The following is a 13,516-nucleotide window of genomic DNA, read 5'->3' on the forward strand; positions in this document are numbered from 1 at the left end:
CTTTCTTCTATTCCAAATAGGCTTTTTGGAGTGAATTTCATTTATTATTATTTTTAAAAGAAAAAGAAAGGCACACGTGAGCAACTTTTTCCTAACAAGCAATTGCCGACCGCTCAGATGTTTTGAAGAAACCAAACAAAAGCCAGCTCACTTCCATTTCATTTTCTTTTTCTGTTTCTTTTTTAACATGACATAATCTTGCAGATTTAGATTTACTGCTCTAATCTCTATTTTTATTAGTTATTATTATCTTCTTTTTCTCTTTTTGTTTTTTTTTTTTCCAAAAAATGTTTTAATATATATTCATTTTCTTTTTCCATATAAATACTCTTCTTACCTTTATTAGCTTCTCATTCTCTTTCTTTTGCATTTGCTTCAAGTTTTTATCTTTCAAGAGAGAGAATAACAAGGTAATCAAATCCCAACCTGATAATATTTGATATTGATCCAACTCTGCGCTAATATTTGATTTTGATCCATAGATTTGCTTGTTCTTGTTTGCTTTATATTAAAATATAAATCTTTGAGGCGTTTCTTTTTACAAAGTTCATGTTTTATGTTTCTTGCTTCAATTCTGTGTTGCAATCTGCATTTTGTGTTGTTTGAGCATGTTAGCATTTTGTATCTGCGTTGTGGGCAGGAATCTACAGGTAGAAAGGAATGCCATTTTAATGAACTCCTTTGTTCCTTAAATTTCTTGTTGTCGGCTACATGGGATCTTGTTCTTTCTCTCATGGAGAATCTGAGCTAGTTTTTGGACAATTTGTTGTATGTAAGTAATGAGTTTATGGATACTTTAGAAGGTCGTCCAGAATCTGAAGTGGGATTGATGGATTCTCCTGGATTGTATTTGGCTTATTCGAAAACAACAAAACGACATATTTGATTTCTTTAGTTTTTGGTTGAATGATAAATGAACAAATGTATTACTGGTATCTTGCTTGCTGATGCATTTCCAAATGCAAATAGCTAATTGAATATAGTGAATGTAGCCAGAAAGCATTATGTTCCTGTCATCTCTTGGTATAAGATTATGGATTTGATGTAGATATTCAAAGAGAAACTAATAAGAAAACAAACAACACCCTTTAGGTATATGCAATTCAAGTGCTGCTATAGGCTCTGCTGCTAAGGGACCATCACAAAGTTAAGCTACTTAGGTGAATAAACCTCTAGTGCATGTTTTCTTTTTGATGTTCCTGATATAAAGAGGTGTGCAAGCAATTAGGTAAAAGTTTATCAGATATGCAATGAATTTAGATTTATACCATTGGCGTCCAGCTCAAAGGACATCCTAGTATGCAAGGCTTCTTGCTTTGTATCCTTGTTGCAAATGCAAAATGTTTGTCGATTTTCAATTTGTAAAATATTTCTTTTAAGACTAGACAAGGATAACCTTTTCTGTTTTTCCCAGAATTAACCTGGTTCATAGGAGTGATCACAGATGCCTTCTCTTTCTTGTGTTTGCATTTCCCCTTGTTCATTTCTAGAATCAAGAGTCAAGAATCTGGCTGTGTGTGAAATTACACATTTCTTTTTTCTTTTTTCTCCTTCAATTTCTCCACCAGATTAGTTATGTACAGGTACCTGTATTGAAAAACAACAATACAATATGGGCCGTGGAGTTAGTGCTGGTGGGGGACAAAGTTCTTTGGGATACCTATTTGGTAATGGTGAGACTGCTAACAATTCTCCAGCTGCTAAAAGTGTGGGACAAGCTGCAAACAATAGCCCTTCTCCAAAACCTGTTGTTGCTTCACCACCAATAAATAAGGAAATTCCTGCTGGCATCCATGGAAATCTTACAAACAATTACTATAGGGCAGATGGGCAGAACTGTGGGAATTTTATCACGGTATGACCTAAAATTCAATTATTACATAAACGTGATTTCAAGTTTCAAAATAGAATCATATTTGACCAGACCTGTTTTTTACTATTCTAAGCTTCTTTATTCCCGCCAGGAGACAGGAAAAGGAATTGGCATTACTGCATGCTAATCTCAAAGTTATATACAATTGCAATATTCTATCCACACTCTTGCACATGATGATTTTAAGTCTAGTTAGAATTTAAGCAGGCTAGTGGTATCTGCTATACAAAAACTGTTCAGGAGAGAGAGATGGCAAAGTTATCTGTCCTTGATTTATTCAACCTGATAGCTGGTTATCATTCTCACAGAGTGGTGTTCAGTCATTGATTGACTGTGATATTGATTAAATTGTGTTGTTTACAATGGTGCAGGATCGGCCATCCACCAAAGTTCATGCTGCACCTGGTGGTGGATCTTCCCTTGGTTACCTTTTTGGAGGGACTGGGAACTAATTTGTGTATTCCCTGAGAATGTCTTATTTGTTTAGTGCTAGCACATATAATTCTAGGAGAAGTATATATATATGTATGTATCTTGGAAATTCTGGACAAATCCTTGTGCAATGTGAAGTATTGATGTGAAATGTTGTCCTGAGGAACAGCTATGTCACCGAGACTTCTGGCGAGTGGATGTTATTGACAAAGAAAGTGCATAATGCACAATCCATTCTACAATCTGTTTTCTTTCTTGCAAAAACAATTCAGGTTAACTACTAATTACTGTTGGTGCTGAGCCATCCTGACAAATGAATCAAATTAAGAAGAAATTAATGAAGAATAAATAACTTTCCTTGCAAAGAAACATGATTATTCATGTTGGAAAACAGCAAAGGTTTGGAAGTTCTATAGCTAAAAAAGAGGAGAAACAAGTCGAATGTATTGCTCAGATCCTGAGCAATCTACTTGGTAATCGTATATCTGATAAAAGCTGCTGGGTTAAAATAACTCTAACAAGCTCTTACTTCATGCCATTTTTTGAAATTCATGTTGATTAATATTTTTAAAAAATTAAAACTCAAATAAGTTCTTAAATCATACTGCTGCTATATTAAAAACTCCAAAATCATGCTGATTAGTATATCCAAAAATTAGAACTCGAATAGACAATCTAATTCATCATTCTATTAGATCCGATTTTATTATCAACAGTGGTTGGATCTGGATCCAAATTCTCATTGCTCTGCCTTTCACAAAATTTAATAAAAGCTAGATTAAAAATATAAAATTTGTTTCTATATTAATATAATTAATTTCCATTAAGTTAAAACAAAATAGCAAAAAGAAAACAATTACTGAGCTGCATTTCAGAATCTTAGCAAACGAAATTCAAAAATCCAAAAATCCAAAACAAACTAAAACCCTAATAAAAAGGGAAAACTGAAGAAGCAGAGAAATCCTCAAAACCCAAGCTTGGTACGGCGCCAGTGCCTGCGTTTAGCGTTGTAGCGAATGGTATTATCAGTACGCATACGAATCCAATGAGGAATCGGCCTATTCTGTCTCATCTTCTTCGCTAGCTTCTTCTTTATTATAAATGTCTTGTGCGACGGCTGCATTTCACCATTTTTTTCACCATTACAAACATCAAAAACAAGCATTTAACGGAAACAATTAAAAAAAAAAACAACCTTAAAATCGAAATATAGAGAGAGACAAAGAATGTACCATTTTCTTCAAATGTTGCAGGCTTGCAGCTGATAGTTTGTCTGCGAAAACGGAAGCTGAACGGTGTCTATCAGAATAAAACCCTAGTAGTTGAACTGGGTATGTGATGTTTTTAGGAATAATATTCAATCTGCCCCTTGAAGTTCTCAGAAAAGATCAATTTACCTTTTTGTTTTTTTTTTTCAAATCAACTCAGAATTTTACTTTTTTAGCTTAGTTTTTCTATTAATTGAGAGAGGAAAAGTCAATCTCTTTTGAAAAATAAAAAATAATTTAAAAATTCTTGAAAAGTTATCTTATAATCTAAACACAACCTAAATATTAGTTATATTTCAATATATAATGGTTCTAAATTAAAAGTTTAATTTAATTTAAAAATTAATATTTTTTATTTTTTATGGTATTACTTTCTTATTAGAGAGGGTGAAATTTATTTTCTAAAAATGGATTAAATCAAGTTAAGAAAATAAATTTTAGATTAAATTATCTTGAAAAATTTAAGGGTTAAATGCTATTTATTCTATGTGATTTGGTTTAATATATGAGTCAGTTTTTGTATTTTTTGCTATTACATTAAAATCTCATTGAGTTTTAATAAGACTAACTACTACCTTCTTTTATGGTAAACTGATAATTTAATATTCCAATTTGATTCTTAAACTTATTATTAAATATCAAACTCATCCAAAGTTAATTTCATTATCAAATTATAGTAAAATTTTATTTTTAGCACAAGCTAGTTTTAATGTCTAATAAAAAATTAAATTTAATATTCTTTTTCTTGCTCTAATTTTTTATTTTTAATACAATTTAATTTAAGTAATTTAAATATTTTAAAACTAATTATATTTAAAATAATATTATTAAATTACTATATAATTTAATTTTAATTATTAATATAAAATAAATATTTCTATTTTAAAAATATCATTTTATTGTTATTTTTATTATATATTATATTTAAACTATATAAAAAATAATAATTAAATTAAACAATCATGTCTTAATCTAGATACACCAAGTTGACAAATTCACTATCAATAAAGAGATTATGTTAATTTTGTATATTAAAAATGAATTATTTTATCAACTATTCAAATGAGATTGATACGAGTAAAATTTTTTATTTTTAATATAGTTTTATTTTAGTGCCTAGTAAAAATAATAACTTATAGCTATTTATTTTTTAAAAATTTAAATTTAAACTACATAGTAATTTAATAATATTAAATAAAAATAAATATTTTTAATATGTTTAACTTTTTTATAATTAGATTATACTAAAAGAAATAAAATATATAAACAAGTAAAATTTATTATTTTAATTAGTCATTAAAATTAACTTGTGTTAAAAATAAGAATTTACTCTAATTTTGGACGAATTTGATATTTGATAATAAGTTCAATGATCAAATTATAATATTAAATTATAAGTTTAGTTCTTTGACCAATACGGAAGGCGGTAGTAGTTAAGTTTTATTAGAACTCAAAGGGTTTTTAATATAATAGAAAAAATACAAGGACTAAGTCATATATTAAGCCAAATAACTAGGGATGAAAACATAGTATTTAACCCTTGACTAATAAGTTCAAAAGGCAAATTCAATTTTATTTTTTTATTAGTTTCAATTGTTACGGTTAGTTAACTATCATATCAGATTAATAATAGTAGTTGTTATGAAAATATTTAGGTTGAGTATATTTAGAACACAATCTTTATTTTAATCTATACTAGTAAAGAAAACTTTAATTGCATCATTAGTTTGAGTAATAAATAAAAAGAAACGTCATCATTTTATTCATTAGATTTATGTTTAAAATAAAACAAAGAGATTATTAAAAGTATCCCCAGTAGTGCTCTTTATTTTAATAAGTATAATTTCTATAATAAATAACATTTTAAGGAATATTCACATATAAAGATTAAAATATTTTATTTACCTCTAATAGACTCTTTATATTTTATTCTATATCTGGTTTTTATTTTTACAAATATTAATAGTTTTAATTCTCTTTCTTTTTCTTTTTAATTGTTATTAATAAAAAAATAATTATAAATATCAATTAAATCAAATGTATAGAAACATATAGTGCATTTATTAGATATAGAGTGCAGAGTGAAGTTTGACTCTCCATATATAAAAAGATAAATTAATTTTTTGTTTTATATTTAAAAAATAAAGAGTGCATTGGAGTGCCAGTTTATTACATGATTCTTTAAAATAAAAAATTTGACATATATAAAGAGTGCATTGGAGATGCTCTAAGTAAGTAGTTAGATTAAATACTATTTTTATGATATAGTTTTTATAATCATTATCATTACAATTTTATTTTATAATTATTTATATTTATTTTATGGATATTCTACTTCCTCAAAATACTAACTCAAAGTGTTTAAATTTATTTTTAGTATTTTTATATAATATTTAGTTTTTATAATAATAGCTTAACAGTTTTTAAAGAGATTGACCTCAAAGTGAATTTACTTTTACTGCAGGAACAGTTTGTATGCTTTTGAGTACATATTATTAGACGTTATATATATTTTAAATATGAGCTTATATTTTAATTAGTATTAAATAGGATATAAATAATTTCATTTTAATTTAAATTTAGCAATTTATACTCTAAAATCAGGTGTATTTATTTTTCAAAGCAATGAATTTTAATAGGTTGGTGACTTAATAATTTGATATTGTTTTGCCTTCTCACAAATGACATTTTTCCTCTTCGTCATTGTATTTGTCCTTTCTCTGTCCACATAAAATAAAAACTGAAATTCATCACCGTCGAAACCACCGCCATTATATCATGTTCAAAAAGTGAGCGCAGTCAATCTCTACCACCTCCTATTTACTTGCCTACATGTTTACTCTTCATCTCCTCCACTGGTTTATTTACCAGCAGCACCGCCCTCTCCATCTCCTTAATAGAACCACCTCCACTGCCATCACAATGTGAAAAATGTACCAGAAAATAATAAAATAAGTTTTTATTATCTTGATTAAGCTGTAACGTTGGCATCTAAGCTTAGACAATAACAAATTAGTGGGAGCATTGGTGATTGTAGGAATGGTAATAGGGTGAGTTGGATCTTTCCCATTCCCGCCCCGTTAAAGACCATGCGGGTACGAGATAGAAATTTTCTTTTAAAGTGAAGTCGGATCGAGTTCTGTTAATACCTATTATACTAATCTTCTATATTGTTTATGCTAAAAGTATATTTTTTATTAATTTTTTTATATAAGTTATTTAATATTTTAACTATTGTTAAATATAATTGAAGAAATAAAGTATAAATTTAAAAAATATTTAATATATTTTTAAGAAATTATATTTATTTATTTAGATTTTATAGATAAAAATATAAAATATATATAAAAATATTTTGAGTATAGTTTAGAGTGGATTACAGGTGGAGTGGCTTAAACCCGTTCTCGCCCTATCACTAATAGCAGGGTGGATATTCTCTTCCTCGTTTAGATCGAGTTACGCATGCATTACAAATTGCCTATAAGTGATTGCTAGAAATAGGTTAGCTCAAATTATTGATGGGTATTCTCATTTAATCAATTCAGAGATTTTTAATTCGGAGGCCTGATCTTTTCCAAATATAATTTGAAAGTCTAAGATTTTGAGTTAAGATATCGCTTTATCTATAATACCTTCCTCGCTTAGCAAGTAAATAATAAATTCTAACTAATATTTTTATCTTCGATAAAGGTTTTTATTTTTTTTATGCTATACTTAATTAAAATTTATAAAATTTATAAAATTATTACATATTTAAAATTTATGTGGTTTGAATGAAGTGAAAGTTAATTTTGAATTCTATATATTTAAATTTATATAAAATTAGTTACAACAAAAATAAATTCTAATAAAATAGGTAGAATTTTCAAATAAATTTCACATTTGGTTTTCAATATATTCTATAACATCAAAACATTTTCTTTAATTTTATTATTTTATTTTACTTTTTCTCTTATATATTTTTCTCAAATGAAATGAGTTTATTGATGAATTTTCAACTAAATATAGCATTAAATTTTTTTATTTTCTTTATTTTATATATACTATTTACTGGATAGAAGCTAAGTTATTTATATTATTAATTTTTTTCAATATATATTGAAAAAGATAAATATGAAACTTTTTTCAAAAAAATTGAGGAATGACAACTTCGTAAGAGAAAAGTTTTGGAAAAAAGATTGCCTTCACAGTGAAAAATTATATTTGAGGTAGAAGACATTTTTTATTCATATAAAACTTATGTTTAACAAGTCAAGAGAAATATATATATAATATTAATTTTTTTGATATGTGTGCTTAAATTTTAACACATAAAATTTTTAGTTTGATATGTATATTTATTTATTTTAATATGTATATTTAGTTTTGATATGTGAAATCCAAACTGATGTATAATTTTATAGTTTTTTTATTAAGTTATTGATTAATAAGTTAAATTTCTAATTAAATATTAACCCTATTCATAAGAAATAGGATATATTTAATTATATTTTAATATTACATTAACTAATAAATTATTTTCTAATCAGATAACAATACTAATTCTATCATAAAAAATAGCATGTTAATTATATTTTAATATTATATTAACTAATAAATTAATATTTTAATTGAATAATAATTTTAATTCTAAAATAATCTTAACTCTAAAAATAACATATTAAATAATATTTTTAATATATTCAAATAATAAATTAAATTTAAATTGTATAATAATTTTTTTTTATTTTTAAACAAAAACAATATTAATTATATTGATAGTATCAATTTATATAAAATTAATTAATAAATATTTTTAGAATAATTTTATATTATTATACTAATAAAAGTTTAAGCTTTTAAAAGAATTAAGGACATTCAAAAAATAGTTAGTTTGTTATTATTTTTAAAACGTTATTAATTAATATTATATATTAAATCTTTTTATTAATGATTTTACAATTAAAACAATAATGGCGGCGGTGCAATGCATAGATAAGCAATTAATACGTTCTAAATACCATATTTAGGCAAAATGAATGATTCGATAAAACTAGCTCATGAAACTATTTATGAAATTACATTGTAAATAAAATGAAAATAGATTTTTTATAAAAATATTAACAAAATATAATAAAATTATCAAAATGTCTAGATTAGGCAATGTTTTAGTTATTTAAATTTGATTATATAAAATATATATTTTCAAACACACATACATGCACATAAAATTATAATTACTAGAGTTAAAATAAATTTTTATATTTATGGATCACTCAACATATAATATTCATTTTTATTTTTTTAGTTGTAAACATATAGACGATAATTTCCGTCCATAAATCACATAAAACCTCGAAGAAAAGACACTACAGCGCCCATCTCACTAAAAGAATAACACCTGAGCTAGGGTTTTCCGCTCTCTTTCTATCTGCAGCTAGGAGAAAAAACTTCAAACAGCCGCTGCAGAATGACGACCGTCGTCCCTACCTCCGAGGAAGATCCAGCGCTCGCCGTCGTCCGCTTCACCTCCGAACTTGCCTGGGCCGACGCCGGTCCCGAGGTTATTAAGTGAAATTCCATTAATTTTTTTAAAAAATTAATTCTGTGCTTGCTGATTGACCAATCTCAGGTTTATTTGGATAAGTAGTTATATTTGGCTTATTTGGCACGATTAACTGCATGCATAGTTAAAAAGAATTGGAGAAAAATAAGTGAAAGGGAAAGAATTTATGGATAGTGAAATTTGGAAATGTTAAAGTGGTGAGTTTGATTGTAATTTGTGAATATGCGCAGGTTGCCGAGCAACAAGTTAGTAGGCTATGTGTGGAAGCACAAGAATGCATGGTGATAGGCAGATGGTTGGATTTGGCTTCTTTAATACTCACTTCTGCTGATGTTATATTCTCCAATTCCAAGGTCTCAGAGAAAGGTATTGTAGTTTTTCCTTATTTTTTATGATGAATTAAATTTAGTATCATACATTTCTTGTTGCATGTTTAAGGAAGGGGTTAATTAGTATTGTAATGTGTAGTAAGAGAGAGAGAGAGAGAGAGAGAGAGAGAGAGAGAGTGGTGGCATAGGGCAGATATGTTTGATCTTTTAGTCGGTTGTCTTCTTCTCATTTGATTGTATGGTTATATATAGGAGCAAGAGTAGGAGGGTTTTTTATTTTGCCTATATTAGATAAAACAACAGTTGGTAGTTATTATTGATTAAATATCGGAAGAGTTGGGGAGGAAGGCTTCTATTGGATTTTAGATTTTGCTTGATCTAGTGTTGGAGATACTGGCCGCTCACTTGTGAAAATGTTAGTTAGTTGTGCCTGAACTGAAAATGAAAAAAAAAAAAAAATAATAAAAAAAAGAACATGTGCGAAAGATTAAGTGCATAGCTTGTTCTTCTGCCACTTTTCAGTTGTAACTACTTAACTGCAAGTGTTTTTTGTTGTTCTTCATACTTGTGCTATTTTGAGGAAAATGTCTTTGGTGTACTACAGTAGTTCCTAGCCTTTTTGCTTTTTCTCTCCATTGCTGCTACTAATCCTGGGAACAGAAAATTGAATATTGTGATTCGAGTAAGCACATTTTTTGAAAAAGAATAAATGGCAGCCCATTGTTCAAGGCTCCTACCAATGCTGCATGTAGGCAGGGCTATGCAAGCAGTGTTTATCATCATGATATGAGTTTTGCTCCAGTAACAAAGATTTATTTTTAAAGTTTTAATAACTCTTTTAGCTTTAATAAAAACTACATAAAGTAAAAACATAGGGGATAGATTTATTTGAATACAGAAATTGCTTGTGTTAACAGAGTGCAGCAAATTTCTATATTTGATTTGGAAACTGGTTAATTAATACCAATGGTGTTAAGAGATAGTACAAGGGCAATCTAGGTTTTGATTTGTAACTTTTAGTCAAGTGCTTATCTCAGCTCTTCCTTGCCTATGCATATTATGTCTGTTATTTCTTATGCCAGATCTTGAGTGCATCTTCACTGTTATCTGCAATCTTGTTACCAAGCCTGACAGTCCGGATGAAGCACTTGAGATGGCAAAACTTATATGTGGAAAAATTATTCAGCAGCCAGCTGACAAGCCTGCATTGCGATTAAAGATGTAATCTGAAATTATGAATTCAGTTTAGATTTGAATTTTTGAAGCACAATCTTATGCTTGTCCTTTCTTCCAGCTTGTTCAATCTATACAATCTACTGGAGAGCCCATACAGCCGATTCTATGTATACTTGAAGGCGCTAGATTTGGCATTAAATGGAAAAGTCACGGAACATATGGTACCTTCTTTTAAAACTATCGAGAGCTTCTTGAAAGAATGGAATCTGGAGGTGAAGGATCAGAGAGAGCTTTTCCTCAGCATTTCTAATGTCCTGAGAGAGAGTAAGAGGTACTTTAGAGGAAAACAGCATGAAAGTGAATTACTTTCTTAATCTATACTAGGGCAGCCATTTTGATTTACTTGTTTTATAACATTCTTCAAATTTTGTTACGTTTGTTATATTTTGTACTTCCAGCTCAGGGAAAGATTCTTTTAAATTCTTGACCAAGTATTTAGCAACCTTTGCTGGTGAGGATGCATATGCAATGGGTGAAGCCAAGGAAGAAGCTGTACGAACAATTATCGAATTTGTAAAGTCACCTGATATGTTTCAGGTATGCCCCTCTGTTTTTTGAAGACTTAGGATGGTGTATTCTTCTTACAACTCATATTATACATGTTTATTAGGTTGTTCTGATGGATAATTACTTATAACAGAAATAGGGGAAAACATTTAAAGTAGTTTAGACTCTCACAAGTCCTAGTTAGATTAGATCTCTGCTTAATCATGTCTGGCAATTTAGGCGTATCTCAGTTGTAATTTTTGGGGTTATGTGAATATGAAAAGAGTAAATCATGTTTTATCTGAAGTGAAAACATGGTTACCATTCTGCTTTCCTGGTTATTTTTTGTTCTGCTCTTTAACTATCGTGATAGCTCTACAGAGTGTATTCTTGATACTGGCTTTTTTTTGGCCTTTTCTGTTTTCCCTCCTTTTGATATGGTTCTTTGCTTTTATATCAATTTATTTTTGCAGTGTGTATGGATATATGATTTTTCTTTTGATCTTTGTGGTACTGGTTTAGTAGCTAGTTTTGGTGCTTAGATATTGATTTGTTTAGCTTTATTGCAGTGTGACCTGCTAGATATGCCTGCTGTGGGACAATTGGAAAAGGACGGCAAATACGCGTTGGTGTACCAGCTTTTGAAGATATTTCTAACTCAGAGGCTAGATGCCTACTTAGAGTTCCAGACTGCAAATTCTGCATTGCTGAAGAGCTATGGTAAATGTCTCTTTCAACAATTATGGACTGCTACATGACTATTATGTTTCTTCATTGTGATTTTTATTTTAATTCTTTTAACTTTTTTATGGTATAGATCTTGTCCATGAAGATTGTATAGCAAAGATGAGATTGATGTCATTGCTGGATCTTTCCTTGGATGAATCTGGTCGAATTCCTTATACCCTTATTAAGGATACTCTTCGGGTGAAGTGGCTTAACATTCTGCATTCACAAGCTCGCTGGCTTTCTTAAATTATACTATTATGTCAATTGTAATTGTATTGATGCAACTGCTTTTGCAGATTAACGATGATGAGGTGGAATTATGGGTGGTGAAGGCAATAACTGCCAAGTTAATCAACTGTAAAATGGATCAGATGAATGAAGTTGTAATTGTGAGGTAGCATATGTCAGACTTGCTCCAGACTATAACAACATTTATTTCAGTGGTTAAGATTGTACATTAATTAGTCATTATCTATCTATTTTCTGATATGCAGTAGCTGTACCGAGCGTGTATTTGGGCAGCATCAGTGGCAGAAACTTAGATCGAAGCTGGCTACTTGGAGGGTAATATTTCTGGACCTAAATATCTTGCGGGAAGTCTCTATCAGTATCATGGACCATATGCATTTTGCTTTGAACTGTAACATCTGCATTGGAACCGGGTTATATGATGCTAAGCTTGGACAAGATACTGACAATTTGTTAAGCACGTCTGTGCAAGTCCCAACCCTTTTTTTTCCTTTGACTGAGATGGATGTATTTTCATACTTTTCCAGGATAATGTTACAAATGTGATAAACACCATCCAAGCCAACAAGGTAACTGAAGATGGATCACAGGCAATGCAAGGATTAATGATTCGTTAGGGTTCTTTTTCCGGTGGCCCTAATTTTCAAGGACCATTTTTATCCTGAGTTTTTTGGGTTTCAATTCATTTTACTTAGAGCAGAATCAAGTGTATTGGGAAAAGAAATTTTGACAGTCATGTAGTTCAACATTCGACCATGCTGAATGATTTTACAGACAGATTGTATGTATCGTCTCCAACTTCTTCCATTTAATTTTAATGTTGAACTCTGCTCTGCTTCCTTCAATTGCGATCATGAATCAAATGAATGTTACAAAAATTTGTTGTGTATTGCTCTCAGGGATGTTAGACCCTTTCTCATGTACTTGATCAATATTCTATAGGCGTCACATTTGGTGGGATGATTTGCTGGCTTTTTAGTTGGTCTATTCGGGCACTTTTTGATGCTGACATGACATGGGAGGCAGAAGTTTATACCATGACCCAGCAAAATTCTGGTCTTAAAACAGTTTCGTAATGTTGATCCTCGTGACCATTCTAATTCATTTAACAATGGCCGATCACCACAAAATTGAACGGAAATTTCCTGCATTTCCTTGGGGTGGGTAGGGCTAAGGCCACACGATTATTCTTAGTTAAGGATAATTTGACTAATTTAATATTTATATCGTTATGAATTTTTTATTTTCATCCTCCAATATATTATTTGTTTCACTTTTTTTTTTTTTTGATAATTTGATGATTACTTCTTAGAGGAATAAAGTAACATAAAAAGACTAAAACCATCGTAACTTTGAAAAAGAGATTTGG

The 13,516-nt window shown here is 29.2% G+C and overlaps 3 protein-coding genes across 5 annotated transcripts; 2 read left to right on the forward strand and 1 right to left on the reverse strand.

Annotated features, from left to right (window-relative positions):
• The first annotated feature begins 257 nt into the window (after positions 1-257).
• On the forward strand, positions 258-2,547 carry LOC8273724 (protein SPIRAL1-like 1). 3 transcript variants are annotated; one of them, XM_002533494.3, is made up of 3 exons: positions 258-410; positions 1,584-1,855; positions 2,245-2,547. In XM_002533494.3, the coding sequence occupies exons 2-3, from the start codon at positions 1,613-1,615 to the stop codon at positions 2,323-2,325; spliced, it is 324 nt and encodes a 107-aa protein (XP_002533540.1). In that variant the 5' UTR covers positions 258-410; positions 1,584-1,612; the 3' UTR covers positions 2,326-2,547. The 3 variants fall into 3 exon arrangements, with proteins under 3 accessions (XP_002533540.1, XP_015583469.1, XP_048231051.1); XM_015727983.3 differs by having other exon boundaries at positions 349-410; positions 1,569-1,855; XM_048375094.1 differs by lacking the exon at positions 258-410 and adding an exon at positions 537-772.
• Positions 2,548-3,083: 536 nt separating this feature from the next.
• LOC107262409 (60S ribosomal protein L39) lies at positions 3,084-3,698 on the reverse strand. The gene is made up of 2 exons (XM_015727984.3): positions 3,538-3,698; positions 3,084-3,422 (listed from the first exon to the last, which is right to left on the reverse strand). Exons 1-2 carry the CDS (start codon positions 3,538-3,540, stop codon positions 3,270-3,272), a joined length of 156 nt encoding a protein of 51 aa, XP_015583470.1. The 5' UTR covers positions 3,541-3,698; the 3' UTR covers positions 3,084-3,269.
• Positions 3,699-8,878: 5,180 nt separating this feature from the next.
• Positions 8,879-12,992, forward strand: LOC8273723 (eukaryotic translation initiation factor 3 subunit M). The gene is made up of 10 exons (XM_002533493.4): positions 8,879-9,115; positions 9,349-9,484; positions 10,530-10,668; positions 10,742-10,954; positions 11,082-11,220; positions 11,739-11,889; positions 11,987-12,096; positions 12,195-12,292; positions 12,393-12,462; positions 12,675-12,992. The coding sequence occupies exons 1-10, from the start codon at positions 9,023-9,025 to the stop codon at positions 12,762-12,764; spliced, it is 1,239 nt and encodes a 412-aa protein (XP_002533539.1). The 5' UTR covers positions 8,879-9,022; the 3' UTR covers positions 12,765-12,992.
• The last annotated feature ends 524 nt before the right edge of the window (positions 12,993-13,516 follow it).

Source organism: Ricinus communis, chromosome 5 (assembly GCF_019578655.1).
Source record: "Ricinus communis isolate WT05 ecotype wild-type chromosome 5, ASM1957865v1, whole genome shotgun sequence".
Taxonomy (NCBI): Eukaryota; Viridiplantae; Streptophyta; class Magnoliopsida; order Malpighiales; family Euphorbiaceae; genus Ricinus; species Ricinus communis.